The sequence below is a fragment of the Python bivittatus genome, unplaced genomic scaffold (assembly GCF_059951505.1).
Source record: "Python bivittatus isolate LINGU-HERP-01145 unplaced genomic scaffold, Pbiv_v1 ctg000400_np1212, whole genome shotgun sequence".
Lineage (NCBI taxonomy): Eukaryota > Metazoa > Chordata > Lepidosauria > Squamata > Pythonidae > Python > Python bivittatus.
In genome coordinates this window covers 5,505,643-5,530,525 of record NW_028277073.1, presented here as the reverse complement: position 1 = coordinate 5,530,525, position 24,883 = coordinate 5,505,643, and the positions used below count along the sequence as shown (strand labels likewise).

The 24,883-nt window shown below is 38.8% G+C and overlaps 1 protein-coding gene across 3 annotated transcripts in view; it reads left to right on the top strand.

Annotated features, from left to right (window-relative positions):
- The window catches only part of UNC5B (unc-5 netrin receptor B), a 184,591-nt gene extending 161,589 nt beyond the window's left edge, over nt 1–23,002 (top strand). For all 3 annotated transcript variants that reach the window (XM_088144363.1, XM_088144362.1, XM_088144361.1), the window contains 7 exons: nt 1,270–1,357; nt 2,276–2,444; nt 3,417–3,650; nt 8,040–8,189; nt 9,276–9,440; nt 11,720–11,898; nt 13,930–23,002. In XM_088144363.1, the coding sequence (XP_088000489.1) occupies nt 1,270–1,357; nt 2,276–2,444; nt 3,417–3,650; nt 8,040–8,189; nt 9,276–9,440; nt 11,720–11,898; nt 13,930–14,095 (1,151 nt within the window). In that variant the 3' untranslated portion in view covers nt 14,096–23,002. The remainder of the gene's footprint in view (nt 1–1,269; nt 1,358–2,275; nt 2,445–3,416; nt 3,651–8,039; nt 8,190–9,275; nt 9,441–11,719; nt 11,899–13,929) is intronic.
- Nucleotides 23,003–24,883: the final 1,881 nt, after the last annotated feature.

Here is a 24,883-nt window from a genome sequence, read left to right as displayed (position 1 = left end):
GATGGTGATACGGAAAATTTGGATGGAAGCAGGGATGTTGACCAACTGATAGATGATGAAGATGAATTTTTAATGTATTCTGTGTTAAGAGATAAATATCATCTATGAGATGTAAATGGCAATATTTACAGTTACAGTATTTGTTAACAACATTATTTGGACCAGCAGCATTTCCAGCTTCTGAGACACCTGAGATATTAGAACAACTTGTTAAACCCTTTAAAACTAAAAAATATACTATTAGTTTGTACAGATATTTGTTATCAATAAATCAGATTGATATGTCGATGTTAAGGGATGAGTGGTTAGAATTAGAGGTTTCTATATTGCCTAGACAATGGGACAGTGTCTTAACTTCTATAGCAAGAGTGTCAATGGACCTCATGTTACAACTTATACAACAAAAAATAATATTTAGAATTTATTGGTCTCCACTAAAGGAGTCTGTATAGAAAAGGATTGTCAAAAACAGCATTTTGTTGGAGATCTAATCAGGGCAATGCCTCTTTAAGGCATTTTTTTAATAATGTCCTATACTTATTCAGTTTTAGGAGAAAGTAGTAGACTATATAAATATGATTGTGCAACAAAAGCTAAAATTTTCAGAGGATAATTTTCTTTTGAACTATATACCTAGAACATGGAATTTGACATGTGGACAATGTAAATGGATTCTCTGTGCCCTTACTATGGCCAAAAGACTGATATTGCAGCATTGGAAAGACAAATGTACGGCCCCATTTATTCAATGGATTGAAGACCTGATTGCACTTGCCACCTATGAGTGGATTGCTTATAGATGTAGACTTTGTATGAATAAATATAATGAAACATGGGACTCATTTATACAAAATATACTGGGTTTAAATATTAAATATATATATATGTACTTGAATAATAATTGTATTCAATAAGCACATATAGAATTATAACTGTTTGCTGATAATAATGATGTATTAACACTTTTTCTTTTTGTTGTATTTTTTTCACTTTTATGTTAAAGTACTTTTATGCATTTTTTCCCTTCTTTTTGTAATCAAAAAATTTAAAAAATAAATTGAAAAAGAGAATTGTATCATATAGGCGTAGAGAGATAGAGATGATAGAGCTAGAGCTAGAGCTAGAGCTAGAGCTAGAGATAGAGATAGAGATAGAGATAGAGCTAGAGCTAGAGATAGAGATAGAGATAGAGATAGAGATAGAGATAGAGAGATGCCCTTGGAAATGTTCTTCATTATTTCATCTATTCATTCTTTTTTTCTTTCTTAGGTGTGAGTCTGTTGGTGCCACATGGAGCGATTCCTCAGGGGAAGTTCTATGAAATGTATCTGATGATCAACAAAGCAGAAAACACTCTGTAAGTAGAACCGATAATGTATCTTGTCCTGTTTTTTACTTTGACCTGCCCAAGCCTAAAAGTAATGTGGAACATGTCCAGTTAACATGTCCTTTTTATTATTATGTTATTGTAGAACAGCCTTCCCCACCGCCATACATGCCTTTAAACGTTCAAATGTTAGCCTGCCAGACTAGATCCAAGGTGATTTTCTTGCACATAGGTCCCAGTGTGCAGAATTATTTTACTCAGTTCCAATTCCTAATAGAGGAAATTAAAGTGCAAATAACTTAGTCCCTTGTCTACGTGGTTGCACTGTCCTTTGGATATTAGACATACTCTGCTCCTTTCTGCAAAAGTCATATTACATCTTTTGATTTCCAGTCAAGGAGTGTAGCTACAAGTAGATTGCTTAAAACACCCTTCCCCAATCTTGTGCCTTCCAAATGTAATGAACCAAGTCCCATAGCGTGGCCTATTGTTGAGATCCAATACATCTCAGTGGAAAAGGCTTCCAGCACCTTGCCGAAATCAAAGGATTGTAGCTTTAGGAGTTGACTGATGATTAAATCACTGTTTAGCTGGATAGGGCCAAGTCAGAAAAGTGACTGGGGTAAAGAAGAGAAAAAAAGGTCAGGACAAGGAAAAATAACAATAATATTCTAATTTAAATATTAAAATAGCTCAAGGAAAAGAGCATTTCACACTTTAAAAAGAACAGAATACTACATTTGTTAAAATGACTTATGCACTAGTGAATTCCAGCAGCAAGGTGTGGATTAATATCTCTACTCCCATTTTGGTTATCTTGTTTCTGTTCAAGAATATAGAGTTCCATTTTCTCAGATGCCCTTTTCCATTTCCAAGCTTTCTTCAAGCTCCTTACTCTGCAATAACTCCACAGAGCCAACAAAAGTATCTTGTGTTTGTCCTTTGTAGCTTACCCTCTGAAGGCACACAGACAGTGCTGAGTCCCAGAGTGACCTGTGGTCCTACAGGGCTGCTCCTATGCCGCCCAGTCATCTTGACTGTTCCACACTGTGCAGATGTCACTTCCCCAGACTGGATGTTGCAGTTGAAAACCCAGTCCCACCAAGGACACTGGGAGGTAAGCTGAATTAACCAGAGAATAGATGATGATGATGATGATGATGATGATGATGATGATGATGATGATGATGATGATGACAACGACATTGGAATGAAATCTTATAGAAGAAGTTGTAGTTCCAGTTGTGGAAGTTCAATGTATGTTGCTTATCCATCTGTGGAGCAATTCAATTATTTGATACTGAAAACTTATTTTCACATTGTAAAGCATTGTAGATGGTTATTTTTCAGTATTATTTGTCTACCACAACTAAATAATCTTCTCTCATTAATTAATGTTGTTGAACCCAATTGTTCAGAATCATGAACTGCTCCTTCAGATGTCTATTTTTAATCATCTTTACTTAAAAACAAAACAAAACCCTGCCTCCTTATATCTAGCAGCCTTTCCCAGTTCTAGATCCCCTGTAGTTATGGGGAAAACAGCCTTCTACTGCCTCAGCCAGCATGGCCAATATTTAGGGATGAAGGTGATTGTAGTCCAGCCAGATCTGGGGAAGCAAACTCAGAAAAGACTAACATTTCTATTCGACTCAAAAGTACTCAGTGCAGCTAGAAAATGTGCATAATATATTTATACAATATATTTCACAACAGTAATACTTCCTGCCAAGGGACATAGCAGGGCCAAATGTATGCAGGAATGATGGAAACTCCTACATATCCCATCAAGCATTACAGGCCATATTTTGCAAAGTATGTTATCAACTATCAACTATGATATCAAAGTATCAACTACAGTCTTCAAAATAAAGGAAGTGTCAACAAGGTTTCTTAACTTCAAAATTACGTTTTCAACTTAACTTTTCTTATCACAGATATTCAGTTCATGTCTATTTTAAAGAACACAATATGTACAGCCCCCATAATTGGGGAGGCAAACTTTTAAGTAGTGTCCATAGCTTGGAATTAGGCACCCAAGTGGAACTTACCATGTTTTTGCTCTCCTCACCCCCTTTTTCTCCTCCAGGAAGTTGTGACCCTGGATGAAGAGACTTTAAACACACCCTGTTACTGCCAGTTGGAACCCAAGTGCTGCCATATCCTGCTAGACCAGCTTGGAACGTATGTCCTTGTGGGGGAATCCTATTCTAGGTCAGCCATCAAGAGATTGCAGCTTGCCATCTTTGCTCCCACCCTCTGTACCTCATTGGAATACAATCTCAAAGTCTATTGCCTGGAGGACACACCTGATGCTTTAAAGGTAATGTATAGCTGAAGTTCTTTCTTTTCTTCTTTCCCCTTCCCTATCCTCTGTCCTATCAATAAATAGTTCATAGTCAGTTAATACTTTTCCCACCCCACCCCCAATTATTTAAGGGGTAATTCAGCATGACCTCCTCCATCTAGGTGTTCTCCAAATGTATTGGACTATAATTCCAATCTTCTTAGTCCATTGGCTAAGTCCTTTGACTAAGCTGGCTGGGTGTGATTTGAATTGCATTACAACTCACCTAGAGGACAATGACTTGTGGAAAGCTGTTGCAGAACATATTTGTGATCCTGATAGGAAAATCCACAAACCAGAGAGGGTATTTTTCCTTCATGACACTGTATGATGAGTTGCTTACCTTAGACTGCACAGAAAACTGATGTTTGCTCCACACAGCTTTAACTGAGACTTGACATATGTGTCATTTAAAACAAAACAAAAAAACCAAGTGCATCTCCTATTGCTTTCCTACTAGGTTACTCTGGGTCATACCAGCAGTGGCGTGATTGGGATTGTGTTTTAATAAACTTTGCCTTAGCTTTTATACTATTCAGTTCACCAGCAGCCAGGCAATCATGTTGCAGGAGTTTAAATGTAGATGCCTACAAGATCAGCACAAAAGCTTTGCCAAGTAAACTATTTTCCATTGGTATATCTAAGTTTGTCCTTCAGTGAGAGAAATAGAGGTGGATATCTGTCCACAGATACCATTATTAAAGCTTTCATACCAATTCAGACCCAGAAGTCTTCAGTACAGGAAATTCAGTTATTAGACCAGCGTCCTCAGTCTGTTGCCTTTCTATGTATCACTGGACTGATCCCAATCTGTACGGCCAATGGTCAAGGATTAGGTTGTACATCTCTTAATATGTGGAGGTGGACAGCATTAGGTCTGGGAAGTTGCATAAGAATTCATTTGAATTATATCAAGTGATGTAGATTTATGTCTGAATCACCCTTAACTCCTGAAATTTCCAAGAATCTAAGATCCTAATAAATGTTCTAAATTTATTTATTTTTAATTAGGACTGGAGGAGGGGGCGATGTGTTCCATAAACTAAAGATTAATTCACCGTGCTTATTAGTCGTTGGATTTCTCTACATTTGATTACTATATACTTGATGATTCATGTGTTCCATAGAAAAGCATTGTGTTTGCATAATGTTACATATGCAAGCAATTGACATGGTTACCATCAAAAGATGATCTATTTTTGAATCCTCTTCTTTAAATATCCAAGAACACACCTGCACCTTGTAGAAATGCTTGCCTCTCTGTTTCCTATTCTGGACCTATACCATTGGATTTCCCATAAGCTATAATACCTTATTCAAGAAAATTGGTTGCTCAGTTCTTCTTGTCCAACTGTATCATTTGCTCTTATTTTGGACTTCTCTGCCCCAAAGAGGGCTTTCTGGTAATCCAAGCATGCAATGTGACTTAGAAAAGTGTCACTCAGGGGAGCAAAACAGCCTGATGCAATGAGTTGAAAAGTGACCCAGGGTTGATTTCAATAATAAGTTCCTTTAACCCATTCCTTAGGGAGCAGCCCTGATATTTTCCATGAGGCTCCCAGGAGGAAAAAGAAAGTATTGCAAGGACTATTGTGTGTCCTATTTTGAAGATATAATACAAAGTCATTTTTTTCATAGTTTTTTGCCATGGCAAATAAATTTTTTCTTATTAATTATTACTAACATAGATTAAGTGTAGACTTCTAATCCTGATACAGATATTAAGATGAGAGAAAGGAAAACAACAGCATCCCAACTTAGATTGCATAGATTGCAACATAGTTGTGTGTTGCAACTCTTTAAACTGAATATGAACGTCTTGGAATATTGTTTTGTCAAACAGCTGACAGCCTAAGGGAGATGGGAAAAAGGCTGCAAAAAGGAAGAATTACTCTACTTTGCTCTTTCATTCCTGCAGCCATAGGCACTATCATTTTCCTTGACCACTTGTCCTAGTTCTCCATAACACCACTCTATATATGCTAGCAGGATCACCATGTACAAACTATAATTTGTATCCAAGTACCCTAGACAACCTAGAAGACTCACTGTAGCTTTAGTTTAGGGTTATCCCCTAAAAGTCCTGCCCAGGACTCTTTAGCAAAGGTAAGTATAACTCTAGAACTTCTCCACCTTTGGTCATTAGCCTCTTCAACCAAAGAAAATCTGAGAAAGGGGATGAGTTTTCCAATTTGATATATTTCTTAAGTCATAAGAGTTATAGAGGAGAGCTGAAAATCACATTATTCTATTGCCTTTGTTTTAAGATAGAATCTCTGATAATCTACATTGCATATACTCTCTTCTATCATGCAGCTGAACAATCTTGTTATCTGACTGAAGCTTCTCTGAAGAAGATAAAATAATGATTAATCATGTAATCAAATACAATGTAAAATGTATATTAACTGGGACTATACAAATGATTAACCAGACTTTTTACACTTAACAAGTCCATCTTTCCCAACCCCAGTGCTTCCAGTTGTGTTGGGTCATGATTCCCAGAATTATAAGCCATCATGACTAAACACTGTGATAGATGGCAATTTTGAATGGTGTAAACAGTATATCCGGAGGGTACCTGTTCAGGGAGGCTGCATTAACTACTTACTGTGATCTTTCAAGTACATTTTAATTCGCTGCTTTTCAGGGTTCAAGGGAGATACAAAAATTAACAGATTCATAATCTCTGTAAGTTGGTAGATAGCAGTTTAATGGGGTGTTGAGCACATTCTTGCCCTGCAGAATCAGGCATCAGTCTTTGGTAAAAGATCTCAAATTGTAAGACTGAGAATAAGCCAGTAGTCTGACCTGTTTGAGGCCCACTGTCAGTCTGTCTTGATTTGGTCTGGTCTGGTCTAAATATCACAGTCCTCTCCATAAGGTCTTCATCTAATTAATGTAATGGCATCATTTATCATTTCAACATTCTCTTCCAGCTTCCAGTTCCAATAACTGATCTGGAGATTATGGAATCATGGAACACATATTCTGATTTGCATTTGTATATGACCCAGTCTGCCCTTGATAGCAGGTCACAAGTTAAGCAGGTCTAGAATAGGTTTTCCTGTGGTTTTTCATAGCCATAGTTTCTTTGTAATTAAAGTTTAAAGGCCAGTTATGAAGAAACCACAAGAAACTGCCTAGTTGCTGTTCCTCTGAAAACACCTATTGTCAAATTATTTCCAAACCCTATCAATAATGTTCGCACCACTTTGCATGCCTAATGAAAGTGACCCATCATTCTTAATGAAGTATAAATCTCCATCTGCCTTTTTAGCAACCAGAGTGATTAGTTCCAGCAATCAACACCAAGCTGGTATTTCAGCCCTTATTGTGTTGTGCATTTTAACCTTCATGTCACAACTGGCATCCAACCTTCCCACTCCCACCTCACCCACAAGTTAAAATACCTTTAAAAAGGACTCTGGAAATTATCTTTTCCCATGTTTATAAAGGACATGACTCAAGATGTAGCAGGCAGAACACTTAACGTAGCAAGGTTGTAATGGCATATGTAAGGAATGAAGGAGAATCCCTTCAGACAGTGAATGCTACCTGATCTCTCAAATAAAGCATTGATCAATGGAACATTGTGAAGGTTGCAAGAATAGTATGGGTGTTTTCATTATTGTTAATTTCATTATTATCAAATGCTGCATTTCTAAAGGAGAGGTAAGGGAGAAATCTGAATTATGAAGACGACTATATAACTGAGTTGAAATAAATAGAACACAATGAGGTTATTGATGTTCCCAATTGATTGGTTGGTTTGAATTATGGCACGTGAGAACATAGTGTAGTAATATAGCTGGATGGGATTAAATTAAGTTTGGCATCTGGACTATTGACAGGCTTTAGAGCATTAGAGAAGGTTGCAGAGTATGAGTGGTGTCCAATATATCAGTAAAATCAAGTACTCTTAGAGATTTTGCTATTAACTTGCTCACACATTTATTTAGTTACTAGGATACATTTTGTAGACTGCTGGAAATTAATGTGTGTCAGATAATCCAGGGGCATGAAAACTCAAATTGGAACCTAGAAATACAGATACTCACCTAGTTCAGCCCTCTTCAACCTGGCATCTTCTGTGTGGGTTGGGACTGGAACTCCCAAACTTTGAAGGTTGGATTGGCCTTTGGCCTTGTTGGCCAGAAATCCTGGGAGCTGCAGTCCCAGCACATCTGGAAGATGCTACTTTGAGGCAGGCTGTTGTAGGGCATAGTTATACACCAAGGTCTCATGAACTACAACTCATGTCATGTTCCTTCTCTGTCCCACCTATTCCCATATTGCCTTCCCAATTGAATTGCTTTCTTTTTACTTTTTTGTGCTTCTGCTTTTGTTTCTCTCGTCCCATAGGATGTGCTTGAATTAGAAAGGACTCTTGGTGGCTATCTGTTAGAAGAGCCTAAGCCTCTACTATTTAAGGACAGTTATCACAACTTGCGCCTCTCAGTTCATGACATCCCTCATTCACTTTGGAGGAGCAAACTCCTGGCCAAATATCAGGTGAGTGGTTTAGCTATTAGTTTATCAACAGATTGGAGTGATCTCATAGGGCCAACTTTGAAATCATCCACCCTGGTGGGTTTGCAAAATTTTCTCACTACTCCCAGAATACATTTATTAACACATTCAGTTTTTCAGTGTGACTCATGTAAGTTTTTTAATGGTTGGTTCTCAGGAAGTCATTATGTAAACAGCCGGCTGCAAGCTCCTTCAATATTAGGAAAGAGACCTGTCTCCTTGATGGATCATAGGAAGGAAATTCTCCACTGTAATACACATGGGAATATCTTGGTTTTAAATGGGAGATAGTCCAGTTGCTGGGATTCTTATAACCTCGTCCCGTTCATCTCAATAAACTTTGCTAAAGAAAAATCTGTGAGAATCATGCTTGCAAAAGAATCACTTTCAGTTTTAGGCACTGCCAAAGATCCTGATATGTTTTTACCTTGGACAGTGGGCATGGTAAGAAATGTATGTTACTGACTCTCCTGGAAGACTTCAGCCAACATGCCTGTCGCATCCTCTCCCTCATCCATGTTTCATATTTTCATCTGTTCCTTTACTTCTCCATTCTCCCATAGAACTAAAACTCATGCTCCGTATTTACCTGAAAGGAAGACAAGTATGAATCTAAGCCCCTCCCGCAAATTCCATATAAACGCAGTAAAAAACGTGCCATGCCCAGCTTCTCCATCTTGGAAACCTGGATTGTGAACTCCCGCTGAAACCAATCTGGGAAATTTTCCCTCCTCTATAGCCCAGAACAGCCCAATTGAATTATACCAAAAACTTACCTAATTCAATGCAGTGTTTTCCACAGTGACCAGTCAGTTATCACTGGGAAACCCACCAGTAACATATGGGACCAATTACCTAGGATCTAGTAAACAAAATATAGACCATCAATCAAACTACAGTATAAGGTAGTTACCAGCTGCCTGGTATTTGACAGGAAGGAAGAGAAAGTACACAGGATTGTTTGCTTGTTTGTTTGTTTATTCAATGACCCATGTGTAGATTTCCAGTGTGGTGACATCCTGCTGTGCACATTTGTTCATCTTTTCTGTTACTTTCCTTTTCCTTCAGGAAATCCCATTCTATCACATTTGGAGTGGCAGTCAACGGGCACTGCACTGCACCTTCAGTCTTGAGAGATACAGCCCAGCTTCTACAGAACTCACCTGCAAAATCTGTGTTCGGCAAGTTGAAGGAGAAGGGCAGATATTTCAGTTACACATTACACTTGGAGAGGTAAGCAAGGGGAACTCAGATAAGAGAAGAAATCAAGCTGTGTTTGGCTAATGAATGAATGTGTAGGACAAAAGGAACATGATATTTAACGGTGGTCCAAGTGGCTTCTCTGAAATATTATGTTGGCCAGATACAATTGGTAAAACTTGGGCTAATGTTCATGTTAGGTTCCTCTAGTGCAATGTTTCTCAACTTTAACAACTTTAAGAAGAGTGGACTTCAACTCCCAGAATTCCTTAGCCAGCATGCTGGCTGAGGAATTCTGGGAGTTGAAGTCCAAAGTTGCCAAGGTTGAGGAACACTGCTCTAATGTTTAATTTCAGCCATGACTCACTTCTACCTTCACCCCTCCAAATTTTATTTTTATACAATCAGGTAAAGAAGGTCATATTTCTTAGTGTCTGCTAACATCTCTTTTGATACACCCATCCTTGTTCTACTAGGATATCTACAACGCAATCTGTTATATCATGCAACTCTTTCTGCTTGGGTATCTGGCTCACACAGGCTGTTGGAAATTTTAAACATCTCAGTGTTCCTATTTTAATTCTGGGCAAATTATTATTGCTGAAACTGTTCCTGAAAGCTCAAGAACTAAGAAGAGGGAGATAATTATTTAAATCTCAGTCCCCAAGACCTGCCCATATTTCTGGGATCATGGATGTTTGTTTGGCCAGGTACATACAGATTTGTACTGTCCACTACAGTTGCTTCTGTCAGGAGTAACAGTATTCATAGGGGAATAGTAGCAGTAGCAACAGCAGTAGTAATAATAGTATTTGTTAAGATAACAAAGGAGCTGGAGACGCATAGAATCAATGTGAGAATATTGACCACGTTGGTCTCTAATGACAAATAAGTAGGATTTCTGTTTTCTACACTTGCAAACTTTGGCAGAGGACTGATGTCTGCAGAGAAATATTTGAAAATACAGCCCCTGCAGAATCCATGGAAACCGAAAGAAGCCTTAAACAAGAGGGAATACATGGTGGGAAGGCTTCTGAGTATTGTATAATGATATGATAGCCAGGGCTCCTGTTGCACCTTGAGTAGATGGTAACGGGCCACACTGCTGAACTTTTCCCAGGCATCTACAGGTGGGGTGCTTATGACAGCTTGCTCCTAAACCTGTCAGTTTATTTTGGTTTCCTCCTTCCATCTTTGTGCTTTTATGAATTCTGCAGATCAGACTCAAGCATCAGAAGGAAGCAGCTTTGAGATGCATCTGCATATTTTATAAATTATCCTGAGTATAGAATTTGAATTTTTTTGAATGGGAAATTGCGCATCATTCAAAACGTTTCAAAACCAACTGACTTCCCTTCCCCTGCAGACTAATTTGAGATTCCTGTCCTAATTCTCTAAGACCCATTATGGTTCAACCATGCATAGCAATATTAGATGGCTGTTTCCCTCTGCACTCACTGAGGCAGGAGACTTTGATGGTGCTATGAAGATCACCATTTACTTTTAAGACGTGATACCCTTCACGTTTCTATTGTTTTGGTTTTTAACATTCATGTTAGCAGTTTCTCTAGTGCATTTTACTGACTGCTTTTCCTCAAGCACCTCTGACTTCTTTTGCCCAGGACATGGCAAAAAAAAATCAAAATTTTGTTCTGTGGCAGAAGGAAAACCCCAGCTAGTGTAGTAAAGGGAGTGTTATGGTAAATGTTTAACAACCAGAGCTGCTGGCTCCATTGTTGCTAGCCACCAAACTGCTGATCGGCAGTGTGGCTCAGTTCTGCTCTCAACCGGCTTGCAAAATCCCAGAAAATTTAGCCATCGGCTCTCACAGGCCAGTACAAGCCAGCTCCAGCACGCTACTGTTTAAAGGCCATAACAAAACTAGAATGATGTTCTAGTCTAAAGCCATTTTCACATGTGAAGCTGACACAGGCCTTTAAGCATCTCTTGTGTTACTTCTCCAGAAGTTTGCCAGTTGTTCCAAGTGAGTAAAAAGCCAAACAGAAGTATTTGTTGTATGTATGGGCCTTCCAGCTAATGTGAGGTTTCTGTTTATATTTCAGGCAGTAGTGAATCTTTCAACATCCATCTGTGGAATTGCCTAAAAGCAGACCCAGACCAATTGTGGCTAGAGAATATTGATTGTTTTTTCACATGTTATAAACCATAGTTGTCATTGGTCATTGCAATGGTTATGAGATAGCTTGGGATCCATAAATAATAAGACGGAGCTTATAATGTACAAAAAATTGCCATCTTCATCGAATTGGATCACTGAGCCTGCATCCCATTTTATTTTGTTTTGTTGTTAGAACTCCAGCTCCGTTGATGCCTTCCGCTCCTACCTTGGCAGTGCCCTGACAACCCAGCTGGGACCACATGCCTTCAAGATTCCTCTGTCCATACGGCAGAAAATCTGCAACAGTCTTGATGCTCCCAATTCCAGAGGGAATGATTGGCGGCTCCTTGCTCAAAAGCTTTCCATGGATCGGTGAGTTTTATTTCAATGTTTTGGTGGTCCCATGGGAAATAAACCAGCCAAAGAAGTTGGTAACTTGCACGTAAGTATTCATGGAAAGTGTTCAGTCATTTAAGCCCCTGACCTGCATGGGCACTGTGCAGACACAGTTCACCTAGATGGGAAGATTTGGTTTAATTATACAATGTGATGAATGGCTTATGGTGCCATCTAAATTGCTTTTACCCATTTTGCCAACACCAGAATTCCTGCCTACAGGACTGAAGAGATGTATGAAGCTGCTAGTGGTGTTTTACTAGTAGAACCATTTCTTTCTGGGTTAAACTGGAAGAGCTGTCCAAGAGCTGAGAACCAACAGAACCGCTTTGATCAGAACCAGAGATACAAATGGATCCAACTCTGATGATGTTCTGAAGGTGTTTGAATACCTGGGCATTCTCCCAGGGCTTGTAGTAGTTATGAGCACCTGTGGGCTTCTTTTTCTCTTGATATATATGGTTATTTCTCCTGGATGTACATGTTCTGTTTTTTCTATTTTGTTTTTCCCTCCCTTTTTAATGTGTAAGCTGCCCAGAGGCATCTGGGGTCAGGCAGCCTCTAAATCATAAATAGAACAAGTATAAAGTCAGAAAAAGTAGATTATGTTCAGTAGTCTTGGTTGAGCAAGATTAATTATCTGTGTTTAATCTTCAAAGACTGGTTTCAAGCTATAAGGTTCTAAACAGTTTAGGTCCAGATTATCTGTGATAATATCTTTCAATACTTATCAATCTGGACCCCAACAACATCAATAAAGGGTCTCTCAAGTGTAGTTCAGTAGATGTCTGCCTGGCTGAGTAATAATCTTCTTGGCGCTGGAATGTCCTTCCCAGAGAATTCACCTATAGCCTACGTCATAGTCTTTTTAGCCTTAAGTAAAGATATTTTTATTCTTCCAGATGTTTCAAGGACATTTTAAGGTCAGTGTGGACATCATCAGGGCTTTGTTTATACTTTTTTTACAATTGTTGGTTGAATTTGATTCAGTTGTACTATAATTGTGCAGTTGTATCTCACTGACCTTCATGGATTTCATGTTTTAAATTTTACAAACTAGTAACAGAACCCTGTCGGATGTACAGGATGGAAACACTGAAAATAAACACATACAAAATAAAATCTGTTCTCAGAGACTCTAAGAGTAGTAGAATTGGGCAGAAACACTATATACCATTCTCCCCCCATTTTGCATTCTCCATACTATGCTGGCTTTAAATTATTAATATTTTGTCAGTTTGCTTAATAATAAAAGGAAAAAAACATAGGAAATTAAACATAGAAACTAGTTGATAAACTAGTTTAGCTCATGAGATGTGTGAATTTGTTCATACATTTACCCTTGGTTGCCATTCTTTGCTTTTCTGTTTTTTTTAATGTGCTTCTAATATTTTTGTTATTTTATTTTTATTATATTGATATTTTTGTTGTATTAGCCACCAGAGTAGCTTTGTGAGATGGCTGATTGGATAAATCTAAATCATCATCATCAGCCCAAAGTTACAATTACTTGGGAGTAAATCCTACTGAATTTAAAGGGGTTTATTTGAGTTAGACACATTTGGGCTGCACTGTCAGTTGAACAACATATACCAAGAGTCCTGGATATATACCAAGAAAGATTTCATACGTTCCTTGAAATAATGTTTATAAATCGTAAAAGCAGTGTGATTTGGTTGTTATGTTTTAGACTGGGAAGCTGATTTATTGAAAAGGGGAACTTAAATAAAACATTTCACCCCCATGGTTTTCTCAGACCTTAATATTTTTATTTTATAGTCATATTTTTCTCCACTAGCCTTCTTACAAAAACCACAAAAGTCCTGAAAACAGTTCTGATTTAGTGTTCTGATTTCATAGGGGTATGGATTTGATTAGGATGCTATTCCAGCTATGTGAATGCTGGCATCAGAACAGGACGTTTCAGGGGCTAATATTGATGCTGAAGATCAAAGCTGATCATTAGTAAGCTCTCCTACTCTCTGCCTTATTTTATTTCCTACCCAGGTACCTAAATTTCTTTGCCACCAAAGCCAGCCCAACAGGGGTGATCTTGGACTTATGGGAAGCTCAACACCAAGACGATGGGGATCTTAACACTCTGGCCAGTGCCTTGGAAGAGATGGGCAAGAGTGAGATGCTGGTTGTCATGGCAACAGAGGGAGAGTGCTGATGCAGCTGTTGAAGACTTCCAGCCACATGGAGGATAGAGTAAGAGAGGGACAGGAAAAAAAAAACTTAAGGAGGAAAAAGCTCTTTTGAACCAATGGGAAACAGTTGCAAAGAAGGAGCAGAGCCACAGTGCTGAAGGATTCAACTCAGGTTTCTTCTCCTTCTCGTACTCCTCCCTCCTAAAATCACAATCAGCCTTAGAAATACCCACATTACGGAGTTTACAAGCAATCCAAGTGTTAAAGACTCCTTCCTCCTACTCCTCACAGCCTTTGGATTGCAGCTTGGAGGCAATGCATCATTGCTGATGGTGACCACAGCCCCAGGCAGCAAGTGGCTTCTCCGAGTCTCTGTTGTCTCTGGGTGGCTTATTATGAGGGCTGCTGGAATCTGGGCTGTTTTTTGTTTGGTTGTTTGTTTATCTCTTCTTGACCTTCTCTTTTCCCATTCCCTACTTTGTTCTTATTTCTTCTTTTCTGGCATTTGTGCTTTGAAGAGTTGAGTACAATTTAGTAAAGACAACTTCTGTCAGAAGCTTCAGACAGCTTAAAATACACACACATACAAGGGAAAAAATGGAAATCCGTTTCTTAGGAAACACAAGTAAATGTATTATCCAGATCTTTGGATGCATCCTTTTTTAAAAATATATAAATATATATTAAGAATCTTTCATGTATATGAGAGCAAGAGCATCTTGGCACTCAGAGAGAGAGAGAAAGAGAGAGAGAGAGACTTCTAGTGGTAAACTTTAAAAAAGGTCAATATATGTAATCATCTCTGAAGCTTGGTGAGGTAGAACTGCTGATAGGATTAGAGAAAAATGAGGGTCTAAAAGGACAAAGTGTCCTTTTTTACATGGTGTTTGATTTTTTTTATTATAGTTTACCATAGTAACAAGATTGCCAGAGTGTGGGAACAGGGCTAACAATCTGTTCATAGCATAACAAACTGACTTCTGAAAATGCCGCTGCAATGTGGGACCAGTTTCCTAGAAGTAAAAGCATGTAGGAATGGGACATTTTGAAGTAAACAGATTTGGAAAATTTCTTGGAGCTTTCTGGAAAGACCAACACATTTTGTAGTCTTCCCAGCCCTTGAAACAAGTGTAGTCTTATTTCGATGAAGTCTCGACTGACTGAATGACTGCTTTGTAGTGTTTATTTTTCTCTGAGTTCAGTTCCTTTGGTGGTCCTACTGAAATAACACTCTGGCTAGTATCAAAATAGCTCCATTAAGTTTGTCTAAAGAAGTTTGACATTTTATGGGCTTACAGCATCCATTCCATATGGGGAGTTAAAATTCAATTGTCCCTGATATACAGGTATAGCCTACAAATATGGCTCTCTAAGCTGTGCTCTGAAGCTCTTTTTAATTATAGCTATGTCAGAACAGAACTGTAGAAGCCTTGAAGCTGAAGGTATTTCTGCAATCTTGTGTCTGAATGATGTGGGGCAAACTGAGCTATTTAAAGAAGACTCTCCTAACACATTCCAACCCAATGTCTATTTGGGAATATGCTCCCATAGAAAGCTGATGCAGCTCGAATGGTCATGTACAAACCAGCTAGAATGGCATGGATAGAACATGTGCAAAAGGGGCAGAAGATAAAGTTAGCCATTTAAATGAAAGCTCTTTGGAATCCATATTAATATTGCTAACATATTTTGGATATTTGAGACAAATTGTAGAACTCAGTTAATTTGAACTTTGAGGCAGAATCTTAACATTATCCCAGACATGCATTTCCTCTTCTGTTGTTATTATGTTTGCTGACTGAAGGAATTGCAAATATTCCAAATAACCTTCCTTTGTATCATGTGAAGCTAACGCTTTTAGGATTATTTTTTATGTGACTTTACCCTGTATTGAGATATGTTGAGGTATGAAGTAATGATGCTAGTGTATTTTAGTTGCTGAGGGAATATCGATTCAGTGGCAAATGTGTGTGGAGTTCATTCCCAGTAGCTAAAGTTAACCGTGATGCTCCTTTAGAAGGGTGTTAGGTTTTAGCCCCTGAAGTAAATGATAAGAGCACTGAGGAATCGAAGCAAAAGTGTCTCCTGTATTGCTTTTTATCAGGGTCAATCATATGCCTCTGAAAAGGCCATCAGTAGGATGCAAGTAAAACAGCCCCTCATTTGCTTTTTTCCCCAGTCCTTGTTATTGAGAGATGATCCTCTGACCCAGAACACAGTATATGGGAAGCATGGCTACTAGTCCCTGGTGTCCACTAATTCTGGCCATTTCCCCACTAGTGATTTAAAGTGTCTTCATAGCATCACCCAGCCATAACTGAAATGATGTAAAGCATGTCTTCATGACTATTATTTTGGCACAACAATGGTTGGATGATTCTAGAAAATGCTACAAGATCGTCATGGGGAAATTACTTCGATCTACACGGAACAGTGTGTCCATGATGTAAAGCACAGAGGTTTGGTTCCTCAACTTCTCATATTTAAAAGTATTGATTATTGAACTACACATGTATGCAGTAGTGGCATTGGGTAAATAAGAGGGTAGTGCATCTCAAGCCCCTTAACGGAAGAGCATGATCAAGGAAACGAGAATCACAAACTTCTTTTAATTGAGTTTTCAAGCCAAGGGGCTACCATACAGAATCTTGAGAACTGAGATACAAGCCATCCAAGTCCTCCCTTATTAATGAGTTCATGAAGAAGAGGAGGGGGAGGATATTTTCTGAAGCTTTTGGATTTCTTTATCCCAGGCCATCTGCATAACAGGCTAAGGATACATTTCTTTGATAAGCCCGTAATGATCTCTCCCACTGCTGATTGTTCATGTCTAAAGATACTTCTCCTTCTCTCTCAGCCTCAGCATAGTCTCTCACAGGAGCCTTTCCTTTTTGTATGTGTACTTCCTTGGGCCAGCTTCTTTCTCTCTCTCTCTCTCTTCTATAATGGATTCCAGGACATGCTGCAAACAGCTGCTTGTCTCTTTCCTCCTTCCCAGATCTATCCCAGAAGTGCACTTTATTTCTAGCTTGCTTTGCAGAAAAGTTAGTATCCACTATTTAAAAGTGGCTGAAATCTCACAAGGACACCACACCTCCTGAGAGTTCCGTGTTCTCACATCATGAGATTTTTAGCCTTTTCATGGATGATCTCACAAGATCTTGAGGTGAGATTGCTGAAATCTCATAAGATTTTGGCCATCTTCAGAATTTATATTGGAACAGTGCCAGGAGCCCTGAAAAGGTAGCTGAACCCTAGAAGAGAGATTGCAAGCGATGTTCTTGACCTTTTCTCAAGCAGCATTTATATCACAAGTAGGCAAAATTGTATGTTATTTCAAGTGGGACACTTCTGCTTTTCCTCATGGGTAGATTTGCTAACCAGAAGCTCTACCTCCTCATATAAATGTGCAAAGGGAAGACAGCAGCAGGCTGCTGGAAATTCAATTCTTTAAACCTTCTTAGAGCCTGAACATGTACACAAAATGTGCAGAGAGTGGTTCCCAAATAAATTAGAGTCCCCCCAAAGAAACACAATGTATTAAGGCAACGCAAAGCATTCAGAAGGGACACTTTGCAAAGCATGTTAGTAAAGGTCAGGTACCCCTCCTAGAAGTAACACAGAGTCCTATTGCTGGATTGAAGGCTGTCTGTGCGTGGGTGCACACGTACAAGCGTTTCATTTTGTGGGTGATTTCAGCAGAATGTTTTGTACTGCCCTACAGCATGTCCTGAGAATCTTGGCATTTATGTTGTTCTAGTCCCCATGATTTCTGAATAAAAATATTACATTGCAGGAAAAAAATACAGTGGCCACCAATTGAGATATTGTCTATATTAATGAAAACATACACAATTAGATTGTTAAGCATAGTCATACTTACTTTTATTAGTACTTAAGGAGTGTGCTTAACCCTTTCTGGGCAGAATCTCCCCAGTGGCCAGAAATGATTAATTGTATGTGTGAAAAACTTGCTAGGTGCACACTTTGAAGGCATTGCTTCTGAAATATTCAAGCCAGCTGTAGCTATCCAGTCTATGAGATATTTACAGTGTTGACCTCACTACTCCTGTCTGGCACTCTCAAGATTACTAGTTCTGTGTTGGTCCTGGAGACTGAAGGAAACCTAAGTAAATGGAAGCTCTTAGCAAATGAGCTATTCAATTTTCTTTTCTTTCAGAATAACAAATTTTGCAAAATGAGCCCTGGAAGTTTTACATTCTGAACAAAGCAAGCATAGTTGTTCCATTCTTTGTGTTTCTTTCAGAACCAAGAGCTCTAAAGGAGATGCATAGCCTCTCCTACACGCAAGAATGGTCACCTTCAAAGCCTGCAAATTTATGAGTGTGCATTCTTTGACTCCAGTACATCTGCTTTCTCCATAGAAAAGCAGTGTGCAATAAGCCCCAAATACACATACCCTCATTCAATCTAAGGGTATACATGCAGAGTACAAGTTAGACCATAAATTGTGCTGGCCTGAATTTCACTGAAATCCATGGAGGAAAAGAATGTAACTGTTTTTCCAACATTTCCAAGACATACATTTCTTTTAATTGACTCAATTTCCTGGTTTTGAAGAACTGTATGATTCTAAGGCAAAGAACATTTTATAGATAAGGAAAATTTACATGGTGACTGTTTCAAGAGGGCTTGGATTATCACCAACAAGAGATCAACGAGAAAGTTTCTTAGTGCAAGGCACCAGTTTCCATTTAAATAGATTTTTTTTTTAACACCCCATCACTGGTGATCTAACTGGAAAGATTTTGCAAATTCCAGGGCAGAAAGAGTGGGAAATGTTTGAGATAATAAACTAAACTGTTCAGTTTTCTTTTTAGAGTCAGGAGTAAGGCCCAATCATTTCAGATGAAGGTCAATTTACTGAGGTTACAGGATTGCTCAATAAATATTCCTAATATGTACTCCTTTGGGGAAAAAAATAGAAAATATTAAGAGTCTTCAGTTCCTACACTTTTCCTTCCTAGTTCTCAAGTCTGGAATAAAAAAAAAAAAAAAGAGCAGGGGAACTTATGTGCTGTTAATAGTCATGCTAGAACTATGTTTGGGTGAATCAGTTCTAGTATGTATGTATATCATTGGTTCACAATACACACCAAGGCATGGTTCAGTTAATCATAATTCATTCAACAAACTACAGCAACTGGGTTCACACAACACACTAAGCCCCCCCCCATCAAAAAAATCCAAATCACATGTCTTATTATGTAAACCAGGACTAACTGTGTATGTGTGTCATTTTGGATATACTAACTGCGTAGTGGAGAGTGTTTCCAAACAGTCTAGCTACACTTGTTCTACTCAGAGCTAATATTGGTGTTATGGTCATTTTTTTTTTCAGTTGTTAATGCTTTGCAGTGCCTTATATATAGATTTTATATTGCAGATGTTCTATTACATATTTTTTTTAAAGAAATATCCATGAATAATACAAATGATCGTCTTGCAATAGTTCTGGTATTAAGTGTATGCCAACTCCACTTAGGGTGGAAAAAGAAATGCAGCACATTTTAATTTCCCGTGTGGTGATCCCACAGTTGTCTAAAACATCTGTAAAAAGCCTCATGCAAAGGAGTCCTCGGCTTCAATGGTTCTTCACACTTCTTTCCTTCAGGTTTCTAGCCCTGATGATCACAGGGAGGAACCAAAGGCAGCAACTGCTAAAGGATCAGGAATTATTTCCTATTTGGATATCTGCTCTGGGGATTTGGAAACAGGCATAGATGAGAGGGGAGCTGAACATAGACCTCTGTTGATAAATACATCCAGTATTTTTTTGCCTATCATATTTTCCAGATCTTCCCAGCAGAAGAATCTAGCAGAAAGATATTGTTGAGAAATATGAAAAGGATAACTCCAGCAGTAAAACTCTAATGCAAATGCATGTGTATTACTTTTAATTAAAACAACAACAACAATTTGCAATAGCCTTTGCTGTTGCGAGAACTACGTAGTTGCAGGGTATTTTCTTATAGCCGCTACCTCTTCAAATATTGTCCTCTTCTGCCAGCGTAGTATGGAGCAGTGTTGCTCCAAATGCTGATAATGTTCTTAATACTTCTCCCTTTTCACAAGTGCTGCTTTGTAAGCAATAACTTTAAGCAATGGCATGATGTAGCAGGTTTTGTACCAGGAAGGTGTTAGAGCCTCAGTGACGATCCCTTAAATCAAGGATGGTGGAACCTGTGACCACGTCCTATGCTGTTTTCTTCCAGTTCCCATAAACTCTATCCAATAGAGACCCTGGTCAGAGTTACAGGAGTTGGAGTAAAACAACATCGGAACAGCCATGAGTTCTCCACCTTCCCCTAAGCCTAACTTCCCAAACCTGGTACCCTCCTAATTATTGGGCTTTTGAGTCCAGAATTCCAGCTTGAATGGCAAGCTGGAGAAGACTGTCAAAAGCTACACATGCTATTTGTGCAAGATGAACTCTAGGACAAAAGGGGGAAGAGATCCTCACTCTCAGGGAGCAGAATTGTTACTAGAGATTATGTCTTTATTTGATAGCTTGGTAACCAATTGATCCTCAGGATGTCTCATTCATTTATTTGATCCATGCCCCCAAAAGATGTTGAAAGCCAGTTAAAAACTAAGGTTCGTGGTACAACAGCAACATTGCACAGAGAGACTTCTGATTTAGAACTGTTTCTGATTATGCAATATCCAGCAATATTGATTAGAGATCCTTTATTACAGCAAAATGATACAGTTCAACTATTAGTTCAGAAAATACATTTTTGTATCTGAAGAGTCTAGATATTTACGCAAAAGGAATAAAAACAGGTAGGGGTGGGATGAAGCATCAGTGCGGATGGAGTAATTGCAATCATTAAATGCTGCAAATTGAAGACCTATTTTTACAGTGCAAGCTTTCTTCTAAGGCTGCATAAAGCTTTGATTTAGAGATTCAGTTCAAAAGAGATTGGATTGACCTCCAAATCAGATCTGAAAATTGAATCAAAACACCTGAATCAAAAATCCTCATTGTTGATTCAAAAGGGCTTTTGAGTCTGTGAACCGACTCGGTTTTACAAATCCGTTTGAATTGTTGAATCAGATTGAATCGACAATCCCAATGAAATCAGTGATTTGAATTGGAGTGAAGCAATCTAGAGTGTTCTTACTTTCTTCACCTGTTCTTGGCCTCAGACAGAAAATAATATCTGCAATGTTTGCAGCCCTGCTGTCTAGTCTTTAAGGGTGTGTTTTGAACTTGTGCCATTCGTAAAGTGTAGAAGCACAGAACTTCACGATCCAGACTGTGTATTTCTTCAACTACTTTATGCAAAAACAACTTTCCCGTTGCAGCTTGTGAATCTTAAAGAGTATGGGAAACTATATCAAGAGAAATCAAGTCAGTATTTGAAGTTTCTTTTAACCCATCTGATACTGGGTACTTTAAAATGTGTGTCCTGTATATTCATTAGTGGGTCATAATTTCTTGTTTTTTCTAAGGCAAATATCAGGGATCTACATATGCAATATCTAGATCTGGGTAAATGTCCAGATTTTTGGAACCAAAAGATAAACTGTGTTTTTCTTAATTGCCTCTGAACTTTTTTAAGTGACGTTATCTGAGTGCCTCTTTCCTGTGTTCAGCAGTAAAACAAAACCATTTTCTGTTAAAGATAAATATTATAGTCATTTAACCACAAGGTATTTGGGGGGGGGGGGGACTGCAGGCATTTCCTTCCTCTGTAGCAGCAGGTGGGGAGCAGTGTGTTGTTTTCTGTTTTGTTTAGTTTTTCTGTAGCATTTCCAGCTAGTGGGGGAAAAGAGATTGATCCCATTCTCAGTATAATGCATAAAAGAAATCCCACTTCCTGTGCTTAGAACCTTGTTATATTTCCTTGCTTTTAATCTAATTTCCTATTATTGCTAAATATTTGAATGAAGATGGGGCAGTAAGAGGGAAAGTATTAGAAACTGACATGGATTTAAAACAAGAGGCTGGTCTGTAAACGGTGATCTCTTTGGGCAAAGAATTATTTATTTTGGGGCTGCGCTGAGCAAACCAGATTAAGGTAACCTTCCCAACCAAGTGCCCTCCAAGAGTATTGGATTACAATCTCATAATCCCCAGCAAACATACTTGGAAGCATTTGGGAAAAGCCAGTTTAAGGGATCAGGTTAGAAGCATAAATCGGTGCTTAGGGGATTTACAGTTGTCCAAGTCACTGGACATTACCACCTTCCATTGAAATATTACATCTCCTGCATTAATTTTATGCTACCTAGACTCAGATTCTAAGGACAAAGTGTCTTAAGTATATGCTCCTCTCTCTCTCCCTCTCTGTCTGTCTCTCTGTCTCTCTCTCTGTCTCCCAAAATTGCTTCTCCCATTATTTTGGTCAAGGCCATATACAGTACATCTGGGAACTTTTGACTGGGCCTCAGTACAATCATTGGGTTTTTTTTTCAGTTGCATGAACAAGTCTCTGCAATCATCCAGAGGGAAGGTCATACAAGCTGTTTACAGCTGTTCATGTCCACTGTATGGGAAGAACTAGAAGATTTGACATTAGAGTCTGTTTATTGAGGGCCAGTATGAACATAGGATTGCATTGGCCTGCCAAAGAAATTCTGAGAGTTCAGTGAAACGTGTGAAGCAACCACAGCATACCCTCCCAAAGGACTGTAGGGTTTCTGCCTCACTCTTGAACTCATGTACATGTGTGTGCACATTCATATGTGTGTGTGTCTTGGCGTCAGAACTAAGAAATGGGGGTGTGCTTGAGAAAGAGAGAAATCAGTATAACAGATTTAGGCATGTCTGGGTGTGGCAGGGAAAGGAACGGATATTAACTGACAGTGAGCAGAGTGCCCCTTCCTCTTTGCTTCTGTTAGTGTAGAACAGTGTTTCTCAGCCTTGGCAACTTGAAGATGTGTGGACTTCAACTCCCAGAATTCCCCAGCCAGCCATGCTGGCTGCGGAATTCTAGGAGTTGAAGTCCACACATCTTAAAGTTGCCAAGTTTGGAAAACACTGGTATAGAGTGACAAAACAGGGAGGGATACCCCAAGCAGGCGCTCTCCAGGTGTGTTTGGTACTAGATACCCCAGAACTGGGAAATTCAGCATTTTGCTGAAAGGAAGTCCACACTTTCTTTTACCTTTTATCTTTTCAAGAGTGACCTTCATCTTTCTCTAGTTTTTCCTTCTATTTCAATATTTATACCTCCAGAGGATTTCTGTTTTCTTGGGGAGGGGGCAGGCTTTGGAAGCATCCTCTAAAACACTCTGTTTATTCTGTAAACTAAGAATTGTAAATAAATTTAGCATTCCTATTGTAACAAATTAATTTTTATGCAATAAATTATATTTCCTAGTCTAATAAAAACTTTAAAATTAAAACGAAAAGAATAATTGGTTCTTTGGGATCTGAGGAAGCAGAAAACCTTGCCACCAAGAAAGGTAAGTTGCAGGATCTGTGTAGCAGTATTAGTGATGGATAGTTTTTCCATGGTAGGAAATGGAATATGGAATACTGAATGTGACAAGCCTACAGATATCATGGCTTTGATGCCGTCTGCTCATATATACTCCAGCCATGCAGAGTCTGGAGGAGGCAGAATATTTACTTCTTTATCAGATTTATAGGCTGCCTATTACCACCCCGGACTGCTTGCAAAATCTAACAATAAAGAACATAAATAAAGAATGAAGAATGATGTCATCAAAAAAGAATGTGCAGGGAAAAAATCAACAATCAGGTTAAAAATCAAAACATCATATCAGGAGTCCATCACCCACTCTAATCCAGGGCCTAGGGATAAAGCCAGATTTATTTCAATAGGGCCAGGATAGAGGCCATACAAATCTTGGGGAGAAAGTTGTTCTGGAGGGCAGGCTCCATGACAGACAAGGCCTGTTTCCTGAGTCCTGTTGTTTAATCAATGGGACCCAGAGCATATCAACTCTGTCAGACCACTTGGGGCAGGCAGAAACTACAAGTCACCCAAACCTACTGTTCTAATTCTGTACTTTGGTTGCCAATAACATGCAGGAAACAGAAGATGGTTTAGCTTCTCAGAGGATACTGTTCTCATAGGAGAAAAAAGGGCAGATGGAATCATGGAGGGGGGAGGAGAAGTCTTGAAAACACCCAGGATGACTTGTTAAAAAGGATTCTTGGGAAAAGTAGTTGAGTGATGGAGGATCTCTCTGGCAGCTAAAGGTGCTATGATCACTAATATGGATTATACAATTTCAGCGGGTATTGAAAATGAATTGTTGGTCTGTTGGTTTCTATCCAGAATAAGATTGGCTAATAAACCTAAAATGGGTTAACAACGGACATTGTTAAGGATTTATAGGATGTTGGGTGAGACCAACATAAGACTCACTGAAGTGTTTGAGGGTACAATCCAGGAAAAAAGTGCTGTGGGATGCTTATCTAGAAGGCCATGGGCCAGAAGATAAATGGAAGACAGAAGATCAAAGATTTACCAGCCAACCCAAGGTCATTTGTCAGCTCTGTGAGGGTTGGTAAATTGCCAATTAGTTTTGTAAGACCCTTCCTTAAACCTAAATGGGCAAATAGGATTGGTCCTAGTAATCAGTAAAATACTGTGTTACATACTAGGAACACACACATTAAACTGAGTTCATGAGGGGTTAAAATACGCTGACCTTGAAAGCTTTGGAGAACCAAACTTTACAGGAAGAAAAATAAAGCATGAACTGCTTTATTACGCCATGCTTTGTTAGAGAAAGGGACAAACTGCCCACACAAAAGAATGCAAACTAATCATCAGTGCTGAAGCTGGGGAAAAAGTGATTATTTG